Here is a 25,484-nt window from a genome sequence, read left to right on the forward strand (position 1 = left end):
GCACAGTCAGGATGAGCATGCCTGTGGCTGCTGTCAGCTCCAGCAGTTCCATTTCCAGCCACTGGTGCTGGCAAATGTTCACAGGGGCAAAAGAAAAGCAGGACTCCCAGGTTAGAGCATTGGAGCAGGAGTAAAACTCCTCTGTCCTAGCTCTTGCTGTTCTTCTTTGTCTTCTGTTTGTCAAAGATACAGCAACAGGAAACATATCTGAGGCTCTGTTCCATTGCAGGACCCCTGCTTTAAAGACGTGATGTGTCAAAACTGCTAAATTAAAAACCACTGGTATGACTAGCATGACATATGAGAGTTTATTCATCTCTGCCCCACCAGCAAGTGCAGCACTTCACCAATGCACTATGTGGTAAGGGCCCATCCTGAGGGGAAGCAGCGGCAGCAGTGAGCTTTGAAAGTGGATGCAAACTCTCTCATGCTCTGGGCACAACTTGAACCTCAGCCACATTCTGGTACAATGACAGCTCCTGCCTCTTTCCCACAGCAGTTAGCCAAGCACACTCCCAAAGGCCACCAACTCACTTGCCCTCTCCCATCAGAGCTCCTCGAGGCTGCTTGGCCCCCAGATGGGGACTGGGAATAAACACAGTGTTTCTATAAACACTGCAATCATAAGCCATGTCATGATCCTCAGTGCCACAATGAGGCACTGAGCTGGCAACCAAGCACCAGGCAGTGAGTGCCTGGGCATCCTCAAGCAAGGCACTTCATGCCCAGCTTGGTTCAATGGTTGCACTTCTTTTCAGACAGAGACCCTGAGCTGGGCACCACTTACAGCTGTATACCATACTGCTTTCATCCCCAGCTGTGGCTTACTGTAGTATAAAAAGGAAAAAAGAAGAGGAAAAAAAAAGAGAAATGAGACAATGGTAGTGTAAATGCTAGAGAAAGCATTGAAAAGTCTTCTCCAGCAGTGCCAGACCACCAGGGCTTGTACCTTCAGGAAGCGGTGGATAAGGGCTCCATCCTAGCACTAGGGAGAACAGATGGAGTTTGGTTTTGGATGCTGCCTTTCCCCCAAGTTGGCCCTGACTACTTAGCCCATGATGAAGGTGCTGACTGAGCTGCAGAAGGCCAGGCATGTTCTGTGCACAGAGTAGCCGCTTGCCTTCTCAAACCTGTTCCCATCATTTGCAAGGTCCACTCCAAGTTGCATGTCTCTCTGCTGTCCTTTACTGCCTCCAAGCCAAGTTGTAATTGGAGATACCAAGGTGGTGAGCCTTCATGTCTGACCCAGTTCTCGGGATTCACCCAGTGACTGACCATCCACAGTTTGTTACAAGACTCCGAGTCCTGCCTCAGCCGCCGGTTTGCCCAGAGTTACACCTTAACAAACGCACACTCACATGCCACAGGCATGCTGGCATTTCAGATGTGAAGGAAGAACAAGCCTTGCAGTCTATAGAATCACAGAATCACAAGGTTGGAAGAGACCTTCGAAGCTCATCGAGTCCAACCATTCCCATCCTAAGCTAAACCATATCCCTAAGCACAATTCCAACCTTCCCCTGTCTATCACCACCGTGTTTGGCCCAGCTAGCAAAAGCATGGCAAAAACCAGCTTACTGCAGGGTCGCACGCCTTCGGGAGGTACAGCAAGAGGTAACAGCCCCAAACCCCAAGGAACGGGGAGACAAATCCATGTCCCTAACATGGATGTGGAGGGTACAGTTGATTTATTTCAAAAGAGGCATAAAATATTTCTGTTCCCCAGCTAATGTCTCTCTTACCCTCTTGTGTTCTGAGCCTACTGACCCTGTAGAGTGTTACACAGACATTCGGGCTCAGTTGTAGCAAACCCAAAACAAGGCAAGCTCTCAGGCTCAGAGTTAATTTTCTTCCACTTCTTTGGCATGAACTGACCTCCTGCATGGAAACGTGCCCTGCACAGCCCCACACCGACACACTTTTCCCTCCACAGCCTGAAAACTCAGCCTGGGCTAGCTGTGGTCCAGCTGGAGCCCGAGCTGAAAGCTTACGGAGATTAAGAGCGTTGACAGTTTTGGCAGATGAGCCTGTTATTTCCTTAAACAGGATCTCTTTGGCATCTGGAGTTTACAAGGTCTCTCAGGACAGCTTCTAGAAATCTCATCAAAGGGCTTCCAGTGGCCTGTGAAGGTTCAAGTTTGGGTCAAACACAAGCTATTTGCTGTCACCTAATTATGTAATATCAAGTTCCCAAGGAGCAGCAATTCCTGTTTTCTGAGACAACCATTCAAAATGGTCTCATTTATGATATATTATTGATAAAAATATCTCTCAGGCCCCTGTCCAGAGCTCACAGGAGTCTGCTGGAACATTCCCACTGATTTCACCAGGCTTTGGAATTAATCTTTCTGGGAAAACTAATGAATAAAGGCTTGTTAAAGGATCAGTTTGTTAACGAGCTTCTTAAGAATAATTAATGAAATAAAGGCATGAATAAAGACATGGTTTTCAGCTGCAAATGCTTTGAGTCTTTAGGTTTTTTGAACAATAGGAATTTAATAAACCAATCACCTTAAAAAAAAAGCCGTTAGTGTAGTCATTGGTGAAGACATTTCAGACACATGAATTCTCCCACATTATTTTTTGTTATTGTCTCATTATTTACAGTCTGCCTGCTTGCTTGTATCCACTCAGTCTCTGCAGAAAGGGTAGTATCTGGTCTGGGGGGGAAGTGTGTTTTGCATTTGGGGCTTTTTTAAACCTTCCTCATACAGCCAGCATAATTAAATAGCACTGAATTAGAAATAAATATAGATAAATGGTGTGAGTGAGAGAAGGAAATTCATAAGGGAAAGCAAATCACAGCAGTAACCACAAATCTTTTAACTGCAGGCCAGAGAGCTGTACAAGTAATATTCATAACTGAAGGGAATGTTAACTAGGCTAATCTGCATGACAGGCTGAGCAAAGCAATCCTTTTTTAAGCAGGTTCAAAATATATAGTTAACATCTGAGAAAGCATATTAATGAAAACTCTCTATATATGAACCATTAACTCTGGGAGCTATAAAGTAAGACTCAGTGAAAAAAGACAAGTAGCAATAGTCCTGAACCCAGCATGGTATAAATCACACTTTTCCGTTTTGATGTCTACTTAGGACAGGTTCAGGCTGCACAAGGAAGAGGACAGAGTACAGGTATGTCTTAAATTAATAACTACAGATTTGTATTGTTAAAATGCTAGAAAACTTTGTGTTTAAGTTTTGTGTACTAACCAATAAAATATTTTCAAAGCATTCAGGGGCACTTTCACCTCTGCAAGCAACAGGAATATTTTACGGTCCAGTACAGGTAAAGGCATTACATTCCTCTCTCTAATTTCTCCCCGTAGCAAGTTCCACCACTCACATCTACTAAGTCATGCGGTAATGCACTGTTTTCCCTCCTAAACATGTTCATAGCAGGATGCTCTGAGAGCAGATATCACACTGTCCATCAGAGGGTAATAGCGGACATTTTAGGAACAAAATGAAACAGGAATAAATAAACTTAGAATAGTTCTCAAAATAGTATTCCAAAACCATTTATGAAGGTCTTTTCTAAAGTTTTCTGTTGGAAAATGAGAGGGAAACCTGTCTGTGTGAGTTTTGTTGATGAAGTCCTGACCCTGAGAGGAGAGGCATGTTTTCAGTTTCCAGGCCCTGAGCGTAGCCAGCACCTCAGGACCCAGCACCAGTTGTTCCAGTGCACCAGTGAATAGCTGCACTGTGCAGTACCTACCGACATTCAGACACTTCTGCTTTTACCAAACTCTTTCAGCTTTTAAATTCTTTTTCTTAAATCCATAGCTTCCATCTTCCTTTCCCATTTGGTGTGGAAACGTGCAGAAAGACAGCTCAGGGCCATGGCATTCCTTGGGATCATGCTTCTCTCCCTTTGCCCACCAGCATCTCACCTCTTGCCTCTTTATTGGCCCACACAGGTGTTCAGCGCCAGGAACCTGTTGCCGCCTTCCGGAGGACTGACAGCTCTCCAGCCCACCTGGGTGAGCAAGATTGCTAGCAGCAGATTTTTCTGGTCTTTTTCATAGTTTTAGCAAGGCCCAATTAGCCCTCAAGAAGTACTGTAGATTGTTTCTGTGTCCTGGATGAGGACCAGGGCAAGCCTCACTCGCTGAATGCCAACTAGCAGCTTCCTGAATGCGAAAGGCAAGGGACAGCTTGGTCACTGGTGAGCTGTTGTTTCAGACCGTGGGAATCAACATCTACTGCAGTGTTTGCAGTTTTCCTTGTTTGTTAGTCAAAGCCAGAAACAAAAACTCAGCCTATCAGGTCTGTGATCGAGCTTAATCTTCTGTTCCTGTGGTTCCCAGGAGCCCCAGGCTGATTGTGACCATAGAGGTTGGCTTTAATACTGAGGGTGCAAACATCACCTGTGCTACCCTTCCTCCCTGGCTGCACAATTCACCAGTTTTCACCAGCAAGCAGCCCCATCATCAGGCACCATGCAAGGCCACCCACAGCTTCCCAGGGCTCCAGAGTGCTCCGTGCACACGCAAACACTAACTCTCCCCTGATGAGACACGTTTCTCAGAGATGGATTTTGTCTGGGAGCAGACAGACCAGGGTGAGGGGTGGGAGACAGAGTGGCAGCAAGGCAGGCAAAGCAGCCCCTCACCAACAAGGGCTACAGACCTGCAGAACTCCAACAAGAGTGGAGTGAGTTAGATGGTGGCACTTAGGGCCAGCCAACAGCCCAGGCTGCCAGACAAGTCCCCACAATGAGGCAGGTCTGACTAATTGAGGCAGGACACCAGGTCAGCAAGGCAAAGTCAGGGTCAGGAGACCAAGGTAGAAGACTAGGCACAGGTAAAAGGAGTGTGTCCTTACATACTGTCTCCAGGCAGTGTGGGTGGATGCTTCCCACAGGCCTTGCTCACAGCTCCAACATTGCGCCCAAGCCCAGGTGTGCTGTGCTGAGGCAGGGGCAACCAAAGCCCTCAGGGAGGGAGAGGCAGCAGCACATGAGGGTGCCCCCAGGGCCCTGAGGGCTTTGTCAAGAGCTGGAGGAGGATATTGCAACAGGAGAGAGCAAAGTGGTCATTGACATTGAAGTTAGAGGACATTATTAAGCAATACAACATTCTGGACAATACTGGCCAAGATAGTTTACCCAGCAATCTCCCCATCAAAATGACAATGCTGACTTAGTTGCAGAGTATTTTAAATGGATACACTTCTCCTCCTCCCAAGATTTACAATGTTCTCTCATTTTTCTACCTCTCCTCCTGTTTCAGTTTCCTTCTTTCTGGTTTCTGTCCATGTTTGTCTTTCTCATATTTTTTTGGCCATCCCAGTGTCACAGCCATTTCTTCTTTTCTCATCTCACATTTATTTGTGCTCCTCCAATTCCCTTTGCTCTTTTCAAATCCGGTGTCCACCTTGGCAAGTCAGAGGCGGCAATATTTTCCTGGACTGAACAGCAGAGCAAACATGTTGACTGCAGACATGTAGGTTATGGCAATGTACTAAGGATGTGACATCACATATAGGGTGGGGGATAGCCTGGGGTGGCAGATCTGCCTTCCTGGCAGTGCTGAAATGGGAAGAGCCCCAACATCTGGACCACAGGACGTGCTGGTTCATCCTCAGGCTAGCCAAATCTTTAGCAGAAAAGTTGGGGAACATAGCGCTGAGTCTTGCTTAAATCAAAGTCAGAGTTTGACCCCATCTAATTGCTTAAGGAATCCAGAGGTCTACCCAAAGGTGATTACAAAGCACAAATTTCCAGTGATTCTGTTTTCTTCATCACAAAACAAGAAGGAAAAACCCCACATACCTGCCATATTCCCAGTGAGTCCTGATCTTTTTTTTTCAGCCCAGGTCTTGGCAGCTCAGCTGCGTTGCTTCCAAGCAGCCAATTTTTCTAACGATCAAAGGGAAATTCCTGAACAAGTCCTTGCTTTCTTGGAAAGGAGAGTTGTTTTTCTTGATCCTACCAAGCACAGGCCCACTGCTCTGCAAACAACAGAGATCAGTTCTGCAGGTTTGGCAGGGCTGTCGAGGAACTTCCTCTCATCAGCTCAGGTTAGCGAAAGGGTGTGCTGAGAAAACACCCTCCCAGACACACCAGTTGCCTGCACAGCTTCTCTCTGCACATTCTTCAGAAGGTCCCAACTCTTCTAAGCTCTTGACAATGCACGTTAACTCTCTTGAAAATCCATACTGAGCCCAGAATTTTTTTCAAGACAATTGTACTGAAGAGTTGTGGTGGTGTCTTTTTTTTTTTTTAAGTCTTGGAGTGTTTTGAAAATCAACACTTGATTCTTATGGGCACCGTCAAGCCCTTGCTACTTCTTTCAAGTACATGTTTCATTGAGAGCTTTCTTCCTTACATGTCTGGGACTACATAAAAGAAATAGGCCTTTTGCCTGGGTTTACAGGTCACTGAGAAAGCTGAATATTCTGCATACTTGCAGCCAGCTACGCAAAATTCTTAGCACTTATCTAGTGCTTTTCTTCATTAAGAAGGCAAACAGAGGGGGTTTCCCACCACAGAAAGTTTTAAAAGTGTGCGAGCCCTGAAAAGACTGCTCAAAGAAGCAACAGACAGCTCTCACCCATAGGGATGTGGCCAGACTAGAGGACTTCCTGTCATCTGAGTTGAAACAATTCTGAGTTGAGAAGAATAAATTCAGAAAAAATTCAGCATTGGTCCTACTGACAAAAAGAAGTCAGCATTTTTCAGCATCTGTCTGTCTTTCTGAAAAGCATCTGTCTTTTTGGGCCTTTAACACTGAGAGAAGTTAGAGGAGTTGGTGCTCTGAGCACAGACCCTGGCAACGAGCTGGCAGTAGAAGCAAACCTGTGCTACCTGGGACAGGCAGCTTCCATTGCTCTGCATCCCTGCTTACAAAGAAGAGAAAAGATGGGCAGATCTTTGTGCAGTTCCTTGGCTGGTTCCATGTGCCATGCAGTACCATCTACTTTAAGCACATTTTCCACTGCAACTCACTCAGCAGTGCGTTTGTACAGAAAACTCAAGAAGTGTGGGCTGCTCTTCATTGTATGTTCTTTGGCTGTTTTATTCAGCTAGTCAGGCTGAAAAGTAGCTTTGTATGAACCTTTCCACAGTCACTGGAGACTTCTCCACACTGTGAGGGTGAAGCACACCTTTTGAGGTTATCTACTCACAAGATGGTGTAATTGAATCTCTTTTCAGTGATGGCATTCAGAAGACACATTGGCTGCTCTGACAACAAATGAGCACCAGCTCTTCTCTATGGATAGGGTCCTCTTGCTCTGCAACCAGGACCCCTAGCTCCACTCACCGCTGTTTCCTCGTGACTCTGTTGAGGGAGGTAGAAAATTCTGGCAAACAACCCTGCCCAGGTGGATGATAAACTAGAAATATTCCTCAGGTCTTTCCTCCTGCTTCCTTCCATATAACCCAGGCCTGCCCTTCCTTCATCCTAATTCTCCTTCTAAGCCAAATCACAGCAAACTTACTGTGTGTATCATGACTGACTTCTGAGCTCTTACCAGTTTTTAGATTCTTCATAGGGTGTCTAAGTAGTGCTCAGCACAAGGAGGGCAAGTGGTCTGGAAAAAAAAATCACCTTAGCAATGAAACAAGATGGGGTTCCTCCTACCCGAAGGCAGACCACACATCTTGCTCAGCAATCTGTCTCATGCAACAAGTCTCCTCCCAAAGAGAAGCAGATAGCTCCTTACCAGGATAGAAACCTCAGGACAGCCTCAACACTCTCACTAGGCTGGAGGATACTGGCAAGTCTATGAATTTTCCAAACTTCCATTATGGCTCACCCACTGACTCTAGTCAAGAACACATCAGCCTGAGTAGGGAAACGCAGTCACAGGAGACAGCATGGATTCGATGAACCCAAAGTATATGTCTTTACAAACCATGCTGAACAAACCTGGAGGTGGACTTTAAAGGATCAAGGATCTCACCAGTGCTCCTTGGCACTGTTGTTGTCCTAGTCAGCTGCAAAGAATTTCATCTGACTATAACCCAGAGCAAAACATCACTGTTTGGGAAAGCTTTTCATCGGGCTCCAAAAACAAAGACACTTTGGGGTTTATTTAAGAGAGCAGCAATTTTGTTGAAATTTTTCATGTCTGATTGACTGTAATCAAAATTTAGACAACTCCTTTCTGTTTGGATGGGCTGAGGGGATAGAGAAATCTGTAGACAGGTAATACATGCAGATTGTCAGTGGAAAACAATCTGAACCAAGCAAAAGTGTACTGAAGTCTGTGTACTTGCCTCAGATTCAATGTAATCTAGAGGAACAACATCTAAAGAGGCATATTTAAAAACGATAAAAAATAGTGCTTTGGAGGCAGTGATACGAGGCTCCTAAATATGGTTTGTAATATGTGCATAAAGGTGTCCAGGTTTACTGATTTCCTTAACTCCTAGCTGTTAATGGTAATCCACTGTGTGAATTGACCTTTCTAAATTGATTCCAACTTTATACTCCAGTAATTCATTCTTTCTTTCTTTTTTAAGTAATTTTTTTTTTCTCTTTCATGTGTGAAAGCAATGGAAACAGACTTGTGGAAGCCTGCATTGAGCCTTTTCGACACAGGTAAATATTTACAGCATCCTGTAACTAGTCTGGGAATAATTGGTTTCCATCACACGTGGGAAAAGCTAAATCCATTCATCAGGCCCATGACACTACAGACAACAATCTCATTCTAAGAAGTAATCACAGTATTTAAAAGGATAAATGAAGTATGTCGCTTGCATCTTAGTAGTTAAAATTATTCTGCTCTTGCATCAGCCTCGAGGTCCTGCCTAAAATGGAAGCTGAACAGATGAGCTCTGGAATGAGCTGGCAGCTACTCTGCAGGGAAGGGGTTCTAGCTACTGAAATCCATTTGGAAATAAGAGGGTATTTTGGGAATACCACAGTTGGGAGCACAGTCTAGAGCTGCAATGGGTGAAGATGACAGGTTATTCTATATCTGAATGTCTTTCCCAAGACATTCAGATATAGAAAGGAGGATTTCAGCCAAACAAAGAATCCTGAGAACCATTGAAATTTTCTGACATTTTAGCCTTAAAAAGTGACAGTAGGGAGCTGAAAACATTTTTATAATTACTGGTGAGTGAAGGGGGGGGGGGGGGGGAACCCTTCATTTGTAGTTGACTGAAGTAGCAACAACACTGAGACTTTCATAACCCTTAATCGGAAGCAGTTACCAACTGCAGAATCTAAGTGTTCAATATTTAAGGGATGCCTTTCCTCAGACCATTTAAAGAGACCTACACAAACTACAGGCCAATTCACGACAGGGTACTCGCTCTCTCTTACAAGGGGCTAGGCCATCCAATGTAAGATGTCCTTTCCATCACCAGTTTTGCCACTGGAGAGGGCTGTGCTGGTGGCCCTTGTAAAGACCATTCCCTCAAACACTCTGCTTACCTTAAAGCTGAGGCGTGACTAATCCTTGCCCCGGCTGTGACGAACAGCAAATCCAGTGTCAGCAGTGGTGGCACTTCAGTCAAAATTTGCACCATCCCAGATGCAAACAGACCTCCCTTCTCCAGCAGCAGCAGCAGTCTGAGCCAGAGAGTGGGAGTTGACGTACGGAAATAGACTCTATAACTTGAAAGTGGTAGAGTAGGCATGTTTATTGCGCGCAGACGCACGGGGCATCGCTCCACCACAGACGTGCGTGCCCGAAGTAGCAAAACCGTCCTGTATTTATACAATGGAACGATGTATATTCAATTAACGCCTGTACATATTCATTACCTACACCCTGCCTACTCCCGCTTCACACGCTAATTAGCTTATCAGTCCTTCCCGCTTGCGTAGATCCTTCCGAAGACTGTGGGCAAAGGTCTTAGGAATATGAGTGGTGGTCCCCTTGTCTGGAATGCGATGTGTTCTCATCAGTCTGAGCTAATTCATGTCCTTGTTAACCATCTGTTTTCCCTTTGCAAGGAGATCTCTGGACATAATTCGAGTCCGTGTTAGTCATCTATTTTCCTTTAGCAAGCGAATCTATGGACATAGGAGTCATCCTGGTTTTGAGTTCTTGCCCCTTACAATCACTTTCTCAAGGTAATGTGAGATTTTTGCAAGCGAGCCTTTTGTTGGGAAAGAAAAACAGACTTTCTCCTCCATGAGTTGTTTACCTTAAACTATCTGGTTACATGATGAGTTGTTTACTTTAAATTCTCTGGTTACGTGACTAATTTCTCAGAGATTCTGTCCCCGTCTATCGGAGTGTCTCTCTCTGTAGTTTAAGCCATCAGTGTGCTTCTTTAGAAAAAGCTACAGCACTAGGACCAGGGCCACAGAGGGGTATGTTGAGGCAGAAAATGACAGATTGCATGAAACGCAATGAGAGGTTGGACATGGGGGGAAGAGATGTTGTCTTCATAGTTTCTCAGTAGCTGAAGTGCCGGCATAGAAAGTGTGATAAAGCCTGATGAATTCCGATTGTCACTTCAAAGGAATGGTTTCTGGCGTGGATGTAGTCACTGCTGTCTTACTTAAATGAATGGGAAATTTAATCAGCATGGACAGCTGTGACAATCAGTGAAGGGAACTTTAATTAGCATGGAGTAGACTGTCCAAGCAGCGAGTTGAAACTCCCATGGAAATAACAACATTAAATTGGACTGGCAGAACAGGGAGACCCTTAGAGAGTGACCACCTCCCCAGTTACTCAGGGATGATTACTTAGTGGGTGACCTTATTGTTGCACTAAGCACCAATCCATCAGCTGACCCACAACCTTCAAGAAGTGGTAATTAATAAAAACTAAAAGGGCTGCATCGCCTACACTTGAGCCTTCCATACTGACAAGCCTAATGTCAGTGGTGTGCCTGGGTGGCTACGAGTTTTACTGGATGCAGATGAATGCACTAGGCAGACAGCTATGAATTAGCTCCCCTATGCAATTTAGTTGCTGAAGTGAATGGCACATAGTTAATATCTAATTTCACTACAGTGTTAAATCCACCTACTTTCTGTTCTTCAAATACGGCAAGTGGGGGGAACTGCACATATGGGATACCAAGCTGGCACATGTGAGGTGTGTGGTGCGCAGGCTGCAGGATGAAGCGTGGCTTTGGTCTATTATTGAGGAACTGTTATGTGCCCATGCAATTAAAGCCTGTACTGGAACATACACAGGCAGGAGGGGAAGCTGCCAACTATATCGGGTTTTAAAGAAAAACCCCACAATCCTCAGCTATGTGGCTGACGAAGAGAGGCTATGTACAGGTCCAAATCATTGCTTCTTTTAATCTCTCTCTCTCTCATACTGTCTAGAACTTCTGCATCAGATAAACCAAGCGTAAGCCAGCGTTGCCAGCAAAGAGAGTTGCCTTGCCTCCCAGCCACCCTCTGCCCAGGCACCAGCATGTCCAGAGGCCAAGCTGCATCCGGGAGCTGATCCAGCTCTTCATTAATCTTTTTTCCTTCTTTAACTCTGCTGTTTCCACTTCTCCTTATGGAAATAGCAGGCAGGGATGGGGGCTGGTGGCAGGGCAGAAACAGGCAGGAGGGTGCCTGGCAAGAGGAGGGCTCTGCCTTTGGGCAGTGGGGCTGGTTTGCACCACCTGAAAGTGTCTGCGGGACTGTGCCTGCAGGTGCTTACACATAGGCAAAGCAAGGGCAAAGAGGGGGCATGTCCAAACCATACTGGCAAGGTTTTCCTCTCCCAGATTTGGGAGCTGTGGCTGCTGATGGAGCAGAAGGTCACCAGATGCGAGTGCACAGCCCAGCCTGAGTCTGCAAGAGACATCTGCCCCTGAGAGCACTTCTTTCAAAGTGCTCTCCTGCAGCTCCTGCTCCTTTGCTTTACTTTTCTGGGCTGCTGAACTGCCCTCCTCCACATCTAGCCAAGGACTGGCCATGGGCACACACCAGCCTAAGCCCCAAATTCACTCACCAGCAATTATAAGCATTTTTTCATCTCCCTATTGTCAGATTTTTTAAGGCTCAAAAATTCACTCTCCTCCTCTAACCCTGTGCTGTTTCCCCTCCACCCACCACTGCTGCTTGCACCTCATGCCCCTAGTACCTCCCCAGGTCACACTCATGCCTCTCTGTGCCCGTGGCTTGCAGGCTTGCTCCCATCAAGTATTCTCAACTAAAATACTCCTCAGCCACCCATGTCCCACAGAGCCTCACATGGCAGAGGGTCTACCTTTCAGGAGCAGCAGCTGCACCTGTACAGGATTCGCCTTGTGCCCTGCCTCAGCCCAAAGGCAGATTTGGTGCCTGGCAGCAAGAATTTCAGGCCTGAGACAGGTCAGAAATGTTTGCTGCAGCAGATGTCACTGGACAGACCTGTTCTGTGGCACACTGTTCCAAAAATATCCCTTTTCCTCAGTCAGGAGTCAGTGCCCAGGTCCAGGCAGTGCTGCCCCAGCACCACCGTTCTGCCTCCCACTACTGATGGGGACTCATCCAAATGGGTCTCCTGTGGGCAAGTGCACACAACCAAGAGCCCTTAAGGCACAAGCCAGACATGTGCTGGACAACAACTCCAGCCAGGAGGGACAAAGTCACCTGGAGCCAGGCTCACAAGCCCACCTTCAAGCAGGGCCAGCCCGCTCTGGCAGGAGAGAGACAGCTCCACTGACTGGCACCAGAACCAGTGTTGGGATGAGTGAAGGGTCCCCGTGTCCTGCCCAGAAAACATCTGCTCTGAAGTGTGGGTAGAAGCTCAGGGAGGCTCTACATTAGGCACCCCATACTCAGACTTTATACAAACTCAGCCTCTGACACAAACCTACACACAGCTTTCAGCATGAGGGTGGAAGCACTCAAAGTAGTTGTATTTGCTCCTTACAAGGGGTGGATCATTAGATGTAACTGGAATGGAAATAGGAGTGGTGATGGAGGGAGCTGGTATTTCTCCTCATTTTCTTAGCTGTTTTCTGCACTGTTATGGCTTGGTCATTAATATCTGCAGCAAGCAGCTTAGGAAGTGCATGTACTCAGAGCTGCTAGACCTCCCCTCATTTTTAGGTGATGACCTTCACTGATGTCCCTTTGCTCCCTGCTCTTGTTACATACACGGACACTCTCATGCTTGGCTTGCTCGTGGCTGGCTGCAGTGGCGAGACGAACTGTGGCACCTAGTAAATTCTCATCTCCTTTTCTATACTGAGCCCATATTTCCTAAAGTTACCTTTTTACTCACTCAAGTTTTTCCTCAATTTATTTGCTGATGAAGATTTAAGGCATTCTTCCTCTTCCTTTTTTTTTTTTTATATAAAAATGACTACACAGTTTACAAAAATAACGAACAATTCTGCTGTTCCTTTGCCCAACTGCTTCCTTGGTGAGGATTTGATTTGGGCTTGTCTGATCATTGCTGTCTCTTCTGAGGATTATCCCAGCTAAATCCCCTTAATCTTGTCACACTGTAGTGAAAAGAAGCAGATCTTTGCCCTTGCTCAGGAGGGAGATGCTGTGCTGTAGGAAATTCTCACCAGACATTTGAGTCATGAATGAAGTTCAGCATTTTCGAACCTTCTGACGCCAGCCTAATGATGCCCTGTGAGTCAGTGCATCTCTGAAGAATATAAACTCGTGTTCCCATGGTTTCTATCATCCAGATATCTCAGTTGAGGCCTCAGCTAAAATCTGCTAGCTGTTACCCATGACTCGACTGTGGCTCTCTGACAGTATTTACCCCATTTCTACAGTGCCTTCCAAAATAAGCCAGTCTTCTGGGGGCACCTGAGGACCTGGGGCTTGCATCGCTTCCTCAGCTGCCCGTGCCTTCCTCTCCAGGCAGAAAAGCAAGGTGATAAACCTGTCTCCCCTCTGCTTCAGGTGTCGCACAGCTCATTGCAGAGCGCAAGCAAAGCGCAGCAAGGCAGCAGCATGGCAGTGAGGGTTCTCACAGGGGCAGAGTGCTGGGAGGTCACCACGTTGTGCTGTGGTCACCAGCCTCTGCACCTGAGGAACCCTCTACTCGTGGGTGCCGTTCACAGTGTAGTTACAAAGGAGAGACAAAGTTGGTGTGTGGAGAGATTTCAGTGACACTTCTAGAAATGCCTCTGCTCGTCTTACCCTAAAAGTGACATAGGTGGGAATAGGTAAGCTCCAAGAATGCAGTCCCTATCCTTGTTTCCCTCCCACATCCATTCTCAGGCCAGGGGAGACTCTGCAACCACCCCATTGCCTGTCCCTTCCAGAGCAAGGGCAATCACTGAGCACACACCAATGGAGCCTTCCCTTCCTCTCTCTAGGCTTCAGTTCAAGAGACGAATTGAATCCGAAGCCGCTGGAGTCCATCTCCCAGGGGAACCCAAGTAAGTACCTCAGAATTAATTTCATAATTAAGTGACACCATTTTATTAATTACATATTGCTAGAATGCAGTCAAATTAAATAGCAAAAGGTAAGTTTTCAAGAAAGCCCAAGAGACTCAAGGAACACATTTTTCCCTTACAGAGGAACAGCTGACGCTCTCCACTGACCCCTCTCACACACATATTTGGTTCTGTGCTCCTACAGGGAAAGAAATAACAGCCAAGATGTAGCTTACCTGGGCGGGGAGATGGTGGCTGCTCACCGCTATCTCTTCCTAGGCAGCATCAACTCCACATTCCCGGGTTGCAGAGCTTCACTCAGGGACGTTGATGGTGGAGGGCGGCAAACTGTGGCTATGCTGAGTGCAGGCACCCTTCCCAACAGCAGTGGGTGGGAGGGAAGGGAACCACCTGAGGAAGGGACCCGACACCTGCCGCAGCAAGAAGAGAGGGGATGCAGAGGGAGCATCAAAGATCCCTCAGTCCGGGGGTGGAGATGCTCTGAAATCTTCTACAGCCCTGTACAATTAATGCCAGATTTTCCCATTAGCTCATTTTAAATGGGGCCCAGAGCAGAAGGAGAAAGAGAAAGCAAGCTCCGAGTGGAAAGATAGGGTCATCTGCTGCCTCCTCACAAGAAGCCACCCTGGAGAGGGGGCTTCACCCTCCTCCTGGTGCCTGGGTCCTCTCTTGCCCATCCTCCAGCAGCTGAATGCTGTCCCTCGCAGAACTGGCATTTCAAGGACTCACTACATTAACTGCTGAACCAAATGCTTACATATTCTTAGGTGCTCCTCCTGATACTGAAAAGTACTATTTCCCCCTATCAGAGGTGTCAAACACACCTAAAACTGATATAGAAGTAAGGGAAAGAAGAAAAGGGGAAGGACCTGCCCTACAGACCCAGTTACACTGTGGGAAAGCAGAGCTCAGCGTCACAGAGACACAGGCAGGCACAGCTGTGTTTCCAGCAGCTGAACAGAGATCAGGCACACCAGAATCTTAATGCTCATCCTGCCAGTACCTCTAGGACCATGATCGCTGTAATGCAGATCTCACCTCCCTGCAAATCAGAAAGCGCTCAGCTCCTTGCACAGCACCTTTCGCCCCTGCTCTCGCAGAGCCCCACTCACGCCCCAGTGCTGACAGTACTCCCACCACCCAAATCCTCCCCAGAAATCAAGTCTGTATACGTGCACGTAAATCTGCGCACGCCACGCTGACAAACACCCTGCTTTCCACACACAGACCGCGTGGCGTAGCTCCCTTTGCAAGACAGGACGTTCAGGGAAGCTTGGCCGTTAATTGAGGTATTATTTGTTGTGGGTTCCCGGCCGTGCCTCAGGATCTGCTGTGAGCGGGCACGGTTCTCAGTCACGCTTCTGTAATCCAGCATTATTAAAATTAGAAAAACAGACAGCTACAGGAGAAAAAAATTGAAGGTAATGAGATGGGAGGCAGTTGCATAAGCCAGTAGGAACAATTGGCGCTTTGTAGCCTTGGGGCTACCTAATGATTAAAACACACTATTTTGGACAGTCTGGTTGGTAGGAGGCATCGTCGGAGGAAAAATCAAGAGATGGGTCTGACCCGGACGCCGGAGGGGGAAAAATGTTAATTAGCGCTCTAGTTAAGCCAAATTTTGATCCCGCTCCTGGTCGCAGGCCAGCCAATGAAGGCTTCACCACTAACTTGCAGAGCTGTAAGAGCAGGCTGACAGCGTTTGTGGAAGCACGAAGAGGAGGTTCATCTGTGTAATTACAGGGAAGGGTTTGTTTGGGTGCAGGAGGAGCTGTTCTGGAATACTGCTTTCAGCACAGAGAGGCAACGCATAACAGCACTCTGTGGCTGCTGCACGCACAGGTACAAGCCTACAGCTACCTGCAAAAAGAGCCCCCACTCAGTCTGAACACACCAAACAGAAATGACATCCCTGGCATTAGCTCCAGCCCTGAACGAAGCAGCAGAATGATTCTCATGTGGAAGCACTGAGCTTCCAGGATTGCAGCTCCTTGAAGAGACCCCACCATGGCCTTTGCCCCAAGGCACGTCCTGGGCACGGTGCAGAGGGAACTGAGTGGGTCTACCCTCTATTCTGAGCAGCATTAACACAGTATGTGAAGAACTCTTCCTGCTATATCTACCATACCAATTAACCCCACAAAAGCATCACCAAGGAAACCCCTACAGTCTGTGCTCTGCAGGTGGCCAGACTGCGAAATCCAAGGATCGCATCTGGCTTTACAAATTCTTGCCAGCTTTGGGCTGTGAACCCAAGCCACAGCTCTGCATGGATGACTTCTCCTCCCTCACCCCCAAAATGTGGTGCTCCCAGACTGACTCCTGGGGACAACTGAGACATTGTGTGTGAGAAAAACATGCCCAGGACCACACTTACCAATGAATAGGACAGACTTGAGCCCCCAGCTGTGACTTGTCCCTATCAAGGGCTTTTTGGTAGAGCTTCTGCAGTGGGACAAGTCAATGGACTTAGACTTCTTAGGCCTTTGCTCCTCACAAGAAGCATAGGTATGAAAAAATAATGAAAATATTTTCTGTGTTCCTGTGTCTGTCCTCAGATTGCAAGGTTGACTTGTCCTTCTTGATGGATGGGAGCTGGAGCATCGGTAAACGCCGTTTTCAGCTCCAGAAGCAGTTCCTCAGTAACGTGGCTCAAGCCCTTGGCATTGGCACCACTGGTCCTCTGATGGGAATAGTTCAGTATGGGTAAGAATGTCTCCTGTTGCTGCAGGGCACGACTGCGTGCTTGGGCAGCTGTAGCTCCGCAGCTGATACAAGCTAACAGTCTCACTCCAGCTTGCACTCAGGACCTGGGTGGCACAGATGGGTCCTACAGCTTTTCTGTTCTTGCATGTGAAGCAAAAAAGCAACAGTTGCTCTCATTTCTTCTTTTAGCGATGACCCTTCCACAGAATTTAACTTAAAAACTTATGCCAGCTCCAAGGACCTACGAAACGCCATAGAGAAAATTCCACAGAAAGGTGGACTTTCCAACGTTGGTAGGTGATGGGGCTGCTTGTATATCCTCAGCTCAGGGAGGGTTCCAGAGCCTGGGCAGTAGAGAGCCCACACCTTCTCACTGGGTATAGAGGCCACAACCAAATGGTGCTCAGCGCTTCAGCAGGGCTGGCAAGGGGGTGCCGCTCCCACCGTGACCTGCCGTGTTGGTCCAGGGCACTGCGAGTCCATCACAAATGGAGAGGATTTACCTTTCTCCTCATGGCCAGGTCCCACCAATGTGCTGGGGATTCTTGTTAGCCCAGCTTGTCACCCCCAGTTCCCCTGGGGCACAGGAAGTGGGGGTGGAGGGAGGTATGGGGTTCAACACAGGAAGACCCAGGAGGCACTGGCAGGTGCCAGCAGGGCTCCAACACTTGAGTCAGCCCACTGCCTACCATTTCACGAGGTATTACCAAGCAGAGTGCTTCCAGACCTGAAACTTACCCTCATCTCCTCTTTTATTCCAGGGAAGGCACTTTCATTTGTTAACAAAAACTTCTTTTTGGATGCTAATGGAAACCGAGGTGGAGCACCCAACGTGGTTGTAGTGATGGTGGATGGATGGCCAACTGACCGAGTGGAGGAGGCCTCCAGGCTGGCCAGAGAATCAGGGATCAACATTTTCTTTGTCACTATTGAAGCAGCCACTGAAAGTGAGAAGCAGAATGTTATTGAACCAAACTTTGTGGACAAGGTACTTACTGGGCTGGGCTCTGGCCAAGAGCTTGACTCTGACTGCATTTTCCCAAGTGTTTCATTCAGGACATTTCCCTTTCCGCTTATGATTATTTCTTGTCCTCATGCTATCTTGAGGTCCCTTGTATGAAGATCCAGGCAGCCATGCTGAAGTCAGGAAGGGGATGAAATCAGTAAGGTTCTGGTTTGAGGGGCATCATGGAGCAAATGGCTTTTTACTGACTCAACATTGGCACAAACCTGCAGTCGTACTGAGATGAGAGGTTTTCCAAATAATATGGCAGCAGAACAAAGCAAGGTTGCTTTCCATGAGCTTTCCATGAGCTGCATGTCTCCCACCCAGCAAAGGCTGAAGAGCCCTGTCAACCTAATGTTGGTGTTGCATTTACAAACAGGTTCCATACATGCAAATGCTGGGACAGTCTCAGCACAGGCACATGGCAGTTCTTCACTGGGTAACTCAAGCATTTTGTTTCCACTGTTGATGTGCTGTGGGTTATTTTTCTGTTGTTTGTTTCTGCTGCTATAGACTTCAAGGTAGCTCTTGGGGAAAAAAGTATTTCCTGCCAAGTGCAGGGGGGTGGGGGGGAAGACAAAACCCAGAATGCAAGCTTCGGATTGCATGTATTTGGCACTAAGAGTAGCTGTCTGCTCAACAGCACTGCAGGGCAAGCTGGCACCCAGTTACAGCAGTCAGGAAACAGGGTTGAGTTATCTGGTATTTTCAGCAAAGTGATTCCCATGGGAGCTGTGTCGCTCTGCCACTAAACAACCTCCCGTGGGTTTCCAAGCTGCTCCAGGGAGCTGTGCTCTCTCCGGTCAGCCTTTAATTGGATCCCAGTCTCATTGGTGTGTCATGTTTTCAGAAGGGCAAAGCTACAGCGAGTCTCTACAAACCTGGCGGGAGTGGAGCGGGATCTGAATAGGAAGGGGACGGTGACCTGATCCTGCTGCGCTGTAACACTAAGAGAGCAGCAAGACAGTAAGGGGCAATGAGACCAGGACATGGTGAGGAGCCCAGACCCATGGGAACTGTAACTCCCTTGGAGCTGTTGGGCTCTGCACAAGTCCAGGTCAGGCACCAAGGAAACGGTGCCAACGTATTTTTAAGCACTCTGACACATAAACACGAAGTTGATAGAAAAGCCTGACTTAACCAAATATTCTTGCCCAGAGACCTCAGACCTAGCATCTACAAGGAGCTAAAGCCGGGGGCAGTTTGATCCAGCCTGTCCCCACGGCTCCCACCTGCCACCCTTGACTTCTCGCACTCCCTCTTCTGTGCCAGCCCTGCATCCTACCCACACTTTTCTGACTCCCACTAACTCTAAAGAAGCCTCCCACAGATCTGCTCCCTATAACTATTTAATTATAATAATTACTGGGTTTTTTTTTTTCCCCCTATTTGGCAGAGCCAGAACAACAGGGAATCTTTATGGGCTTCTTGCCTTTTCACCAAAATTGCCTGGGATTTTTCTGCTTAGGAGGGTGTGAGCCAAGGATAACCCATCTTCAGTCCTAGGCTTCAGTTCGAGGTAGTAGGGCTTGAACTGCAGCAGGCGAAATTCCCCTTGTTGCGCTGAGCGATGGGAGCTGACGTTCCACCTGCAAACAGAGGCTCCTGTGGTGCTGCGGAAATAACAGCAGCTCTGGGATTTGGATGCTTTTTATGCAAACAATATAACTCATCCACAAAAGCCTGACAGGTGGCAAACTTGCTTTTGCATTTCTTTCACTACTATAATATCAGCTCCATCCCACAGTCTTTTTAAAAAAAAAAAAAAAAAAATCCCCTGCCTCGTTACACAAGCATCTGTGATGTTGCACTGATGTCATTTCCCAGGGAAGCAGATGGTGACTGGAGGAGAGGCCACTCCAGACTCCGGCATCCCTCTTTCCAGGAGCCTATAGTACAACGTAGCTACATACCCCGCTCAACCAGGCCGCCTGGATTTCCATCACACTCATCCTTGTGTTGCCTTGCAGGCCGTGTGCAGGACAAACGGCTTCTATTCCATCAACGTGCCCAGCTGGTTCAGCCTACACAAGGCGGTGCAGCCCCTGGTGAAGCGGGTCTGTGACACGGAGCGGCTGGTGTGCAGCAAGACGTGCCTCAACTCGGCTGACATCGGCTTCGTCATCGACGGCTCCAGCAGCGTCGGCACCAGCAACTTCCGCACCGTTCTCCAGTTTGTAGCCAACATCAGCAAGGAGTTTGAGATCTCGGACACCGACACCCGCGTGGGGGCTGTGCAGTACACCTACGAGCAAAGGCTCGAGTTCAGCTTCGACAAGTACAGCACCAAGCAGGACGTGCTGAGCGCTATTAAAAGGATCAGTTACTGGAGCGGTGGGACCAGCACGGGAGCTGCCATCAGCTACGCCTTGGAGCAGCTGTTCAGCAAATCCAAACCTAACAAAAGGAAGATCATGATTCTTATTACAGATGGCAGGTCTTACGATGATGTCAGGGTGCCGGCCATGGCAGCTCACCAGAACGGTAAGCTCTTCCATCACTGCCTGCTCTCCTCACATGCCTCAGCATCTATCTAGGTCAGAGAAGTGCAGTTTGCTCTGACTTGGAGCACTGGGTGAAACTTTATGAAGGAAGAGTAGCACCTCATCCTGGGGTCTCACTGAGCTCTAACAAGACCAGTGTAGGTTGAATATTGACCTTTAAAAAAGAAACTTAAAAATTAACTAACTTTTCAAAAAAAAAAATCAATTAAAAAAAATTAATCACATAAATCTACCAAAATGCAGCTATGTCTAGGAGATCCCAGGGGTCTTCCACTGTCTATACATGAAGCCTCCTTTGGCTTTCCAGTCAGGATAGTCATACGTCTTCCAACACTACTGTTAAGACATTTGTATTGGACCAAGAACCTGTTGCTCAGGAGCCTGTTGTTCAGACCCAGAGCAGAATGTTTACTATTGTTTAAACCTTTCTGCTGTTGGCAAAAGTCATTCCCAAAGAAAAAATAGGCCTTTCCTCCTATTTGAAAATACCATTTTTACACAGAGAGAGAGCACTGCAATTCACCACACACGTTTCTGTGGCCGGGCAACTATGTTCACACCATTGGTCTTAAATCAAATTTAATGCAATGACAACTTCCACACTCATTCCACACTGTGGGTTTCTTTCCAGGAGTTATAGCTTATTCCATTGGAGTTGCTTGGGCAGCCCAAGAGGAACTGGAAGCCATCGCAACGGACCCTGACAAGGAGCATTCCTTCTTCGTGGATGAATTTGACAACCTCTACCGCTTCGTTAATCAGCTCATCCAAAACATTTGCACAGAATTTAATTCCCAGCCCCGGAACTGATGGACTGGAGCAAGGTGGGAACCCCGGGCGCCGTGCTGAAGGCATGCCAAGTGCCACAGGAGTAAAGCCAGCACTCAGTTCAACAAATACTAGAGGTGTTTTTCTCCAGCCCTTCCCAATCAGCAAGGCTGACCGCAGCTCTGTCCCTCTGCATGATAACGCTCTGTGTAGGATGTTGATGTTATTGTTTTTTAATTATTTTTTCCCTTGTGGGCTTCAGAAGCTCTGATTTGGATGGGTAGCAAAAGAGGCAGTAAACATGAAGGAAACAACTTGAGCTGATGGAAAACCTGCTTCTGGTATAGAGCCCTGGCCTGTGTGATTCCCACCTTTGGGCACGCACAAGCTCCTTAAAATGTGCCACCTGCTTCCTGAAGTGTCCAGGTCCCTTCAGGGAGCAGCCACGATGCTCAGCTGCCATGGCAGAAGCACCTCCATGCAGCTCTGCTCACTAGGTAACACCCAGGTCAGGGCTGAAATACCAGACACTGGGGTTTTTTTGGGGAGGGGGGGGAGGCGGGGACGACACAGGGACAAGGCACAACTCAAATTTGAGTACTTTCTTAAAAGCAGGCACTCTCTCCATACAGCTGTCTTGCCAGCAAGTTAAGCTTCACTTAGCGTAAACTCAAGCACTGAGATGCAGCCAAACCTAGAGACTGGTAAGCAAAAGAGTCAAGCTGGGGGACTCTACAACCATTTGTCACCCCAATAAAGCCCCAAACCCACAAATCAGCCAACATGTAGGAACTGGAATCTGGTCTCAAATCCAAATACTAATTCAGAGCTGTAGAAGGAGTATCTCGTTTCCTGAGGTCTCTTGCTTCGCTTTTGTGCGGCTCAAGGCCTGCAGGACCACAGGAAAGCTGCCAGGACAGGGGGGAGGCCCTGAGAAAAACTGTGGGCTGAAGTTGCTTACCATCAGAAGAGCATTAGAGACCCACCACTCTACTGATACACCACAGCTCGGAGCAGCTTACAGCAATTGTTAGTCTGAGGAGAACTGCTCAAGAGCCATTAATAGGATTTAAGAGGGAATTGAAAAGCAGCATTTTGAGCGTTTGCAGACACACTCCCCCAAATTTGGGATTGACTTCTGGTTTATGGACTGATTTAAAAATGGAGCCTTCTACAGCCCTGGATTATACAAGACACATGGTTGTTTCTTAAGTGAAAAAACAGCCATATCAGTGGCCAGTAAGGGAGGAGTGACACATTAAGAGGACCAAAAGGACTGCACTTTAATTAGGAAGCAGCAGGTGCTGGTTATGTTTTGATCCAGTATAATGTAAGAAAACATGTTCATTGAGCAAAGTTATGGAAGGAAAGGGGCAGAGTTTCAGAGCCAACAGGAACGTGCGTGTCCATGCACCTTATGGCAGCCAAAGCCACACTGCATCAGGCTGGTGGAACGAACGGAAATGGGAAGAAATTAAAACTCAGATTTCAGACCTTTCTGCAGACCAGGCTTTCCATCTTAATAACCATGACCCAGGATGTTTATTATTCACATAAAAATGTTAATGAGAGCAAATTGTTATAAGGGAGACTGTCAACAAAGGTAGCACAGCCTTTTAAATTGCTCTCTTTGGAAATAAGAGCGAGTTAGCTAAAAAATTACCAATTAAGTAAAGCGGAACGCAAACCAGTGAGCAGGGCAGATTCTGCCTGGGGTGGTAACAGAAGCCAGCCTGGGGTCCCCTCAAGAGCTCACCAAAAGCAATCAGGATGAAACAGTGATTTTACACAGGCAGGGACCAGATCTTCCTCTTGCAGGAAATATCCAGTTACAGCTTCAGCTGAACAACATCAGTACAACAATGGTGCCTGGGCAGAAGACGCAGGGCACTGCCAGCTTCCAAAACCAGTGACACAAAGATACAAAATGTATTTGTATGCAGAGTTTTTAGCACTTGCCTGTGCTGCTCCACTTCCACAGCAGCAGTCTCTTGGCTAGAAAACAAGCAAAGATTAAGGACAGAGAGCAAAGTAGAAGCACAGTAACCCATGATAGCCCCTGCCTCCTGATACAACTCCCTCAATAACATTCTGCCAAAAGCATCTTTCCCCATCAAAAAGGGACACTGCGCGGGCTGAACAAAACTCAACTGCATGAGCTGAATTTACTGGGGGCTTCTGTTCAGACACCAGATTCATGGTCTGAAAACCTGTTTGCTTGGGGTTTTATGTGGGGCTAGTAGAAATACACCCCAGTCTTAACTTTTAGCTACTCTTAACATTGTGGTTTAGTTTTTATTGCACCAGCTTACCATGGCGTATTATTCTCGCTACTGGCCATACTCTTGCAGCACGGACACCTGGTACTCTGCAGAGACTCCCCAGTATTTCGCTTGGGCTCTGCCAAAAGCACAGCAGAGGTGGCCGAGGCATGAGGAACAGTTGGAGGATACCCATTGTAATTTCTTCCGAAAGCTTAAACTTTGGGCAATGACAGAGAGCTTTCAAATGCTCTTTCACAGGGCGATAGCTGTTACTACCTCCCATGCCAAGCATTTATAAAGGGCACTTCAGGGTTTGTTGTTGTTTAAATGGTCTATCTTAAGTGTATGGAACAGCTACAGCGCTGGGTTGCCAACTTGTTTTTTTATTAACTTCTCAGGATGACATCAAAATCATTGGATCTCCAAGTGTGAAAGCAGTTTAATGTTTAATCTGACTCTCATCTAAACTTAGATGTCCTGTTCACAAGCACTGTGAACTTCAGTGTGAGCCTCAAAACTTGTAAGAATACACCCTTCCACTAACAGCAGTGAGTGGATCAGCACAGAACACTCTCCTCTCAACCTTTACCTTTCATAGCAATCAAAATACTTGCCATCTACTAGTCTCTACATACCGTTGGGTTAAAAACCAAATTAACTTGCATGTAAATCTTCATAAATGTTTGAGGGGGTATATTTGTTTGAAGAAAGAAGCAGAATGCCTTCTGTAAAATATGCAAGCTATTTTGAGCTTATCAATACAAGTTGCTATATCTTTTGCAATAAAAGTGTCCCAAAGGCATATGCAGTACATGTTGTCTCATACATAGTTAAAAACAAAACACAGCAAATATGGTCCATATAATTTCAGTTTCTGAAAGGCAGCTGAGGTTCTCATTGGGTTATGGAAGACGTAGCAAGGATGGTAAAGCCCCAGGTGGTTCCATGTTGTCCTTTTACACATCTAGCTGAGAAAAAAAAGCTGGAGAATGACCACCAAATTACCTATCAGAGGAATCAGGCATTGAAACAGAGTCTAATGGTCAAAAGGCATCAAAACCATATGTACTTTCCCAAGTCTGCAAGATCACATTTTACTTGGAACCAGACTCCCTTTGGAAGCTGAAAAAAAAAAAATTAACAGAGTGCCTACACACTTTTTAGATGCAGAGCTGCATCAAAGAGGATCTAGATGTCCTGACACGATTCTGGGCTACTTCAATTCTGATGCCTGACCAGTATGGTGGAATCTACCATCTGAACTAGTCACTGGCTAGATAGCGAAATGGGGGTTTGTCAGAACACCCTCTCCCTAGGAAAGAAGCATCTTCGCGCTCAGGACTGTCAGGCTGGATGCTTTAGCGCTGCTCAGCAATCACAGTGCAGGACACACACCTAGAAATAAGTAGACGTCCATGCACTGAAAACCTGGGGGAGCTCAGTGACAGCACCTCTTGCCACCAACTCCGGCATCAGCTGCTCACACTGAGGATGAACAACCAAAGTTCAACTCAAAGTTCAACCATCTCTTCAGAGAGAGGTAACTCAGAGCCCCATTTCCCAGCAGTATCTTACCTTCCCGTTCCGAAGGTGGGACACTGAGCACCTCTGCTGTCACTGTGCCACCCTGCACAGAAGGCATAGCCTGCTCTGGCCCCCTCTTGCTTCTCAGCTGCTGCCACTTTGCTGGTTCAGCAAGAGGAGGGCTTTCCCATGGCAGCTGCTGAATTTTGCCTTTCTGGCAGGTGTCAGATGAGCTTCCCCTTCCTCCTCCAGTTCCTTCCCCTCACAGAACCATTGCAGTAACCAGGAAAAGCTCTGGGATTAAACACCCTGGCAGGACCATCCCAGTCTTAACGTCCTTCATTGACCTGGGAAGTCAAAGCGGGCAGTAAATATCAAAAACATTACCTAGACACCAAACACTATGTCAGCCTTCTGTGATATACATAC

General features: G+C 47.2%; 1 protein-coding gene across 1 annotated transcript in view; it reads left to right on the forward strand.

Annotated features, from left to right (window-relative positions):
- The window catches only part of VIT (vitrin), a gene marked incomplete at both ends in the record, with an annotated part of 37,867 nt that extends 16,558 nt beyond the window's left edge, over positions 1-21,309 (forward strand). The window contains 10 exons of the mRNA XM_084261084.1: positions 3,099-3,137; positions 3,235-3,291; positions 3,923-3,985; positions 8,507-8,554; positions 14,200-14,262; positions 16,842-16,989; positions 17,179-17,282; positions 17,751-17,977; positions 19,966-20,479; positions 21,131-21,309. Of these exons, the coding sequence (XP_084117210.1) occupies positions 3,099-3,137; positions 3,235-3,291; positions 3,923-3,985; positions 8,507-8,554; positions 14,200-14,262; positions 16,842-16,989; positions 17,179-17,282; positions 17,751-17,977; positions 19,966-20,479; positions 21,131-21,309 (1,442 nt within the window). The remainder of the gene's footprint in view (positions 1-3,098; positions 3,138-3,234; positions 3,292-3,922; positions 3,986-8,506; positions 8,555-14,199; positions 14,263-16,841; positions 16,990-17,178; positions 17,283-17,750; positions 17,978-19,965; positions 20,480-21,130) is intronic.
- Positions 21,310-25,484: the final 4,175 nt, after the last annotated feature.

The sequence above is a fragment of the Gallinula chloropus genome (genome assembly GCF_964237585.1).
Source record: "Gallinula chloropus genome assembly, chromosome: 3".
NCBI lineage: Eukaryota > Metazoa > Chordata > Aves > Gruiformes > Rallidae > Gallinula > Gallinula chloropus.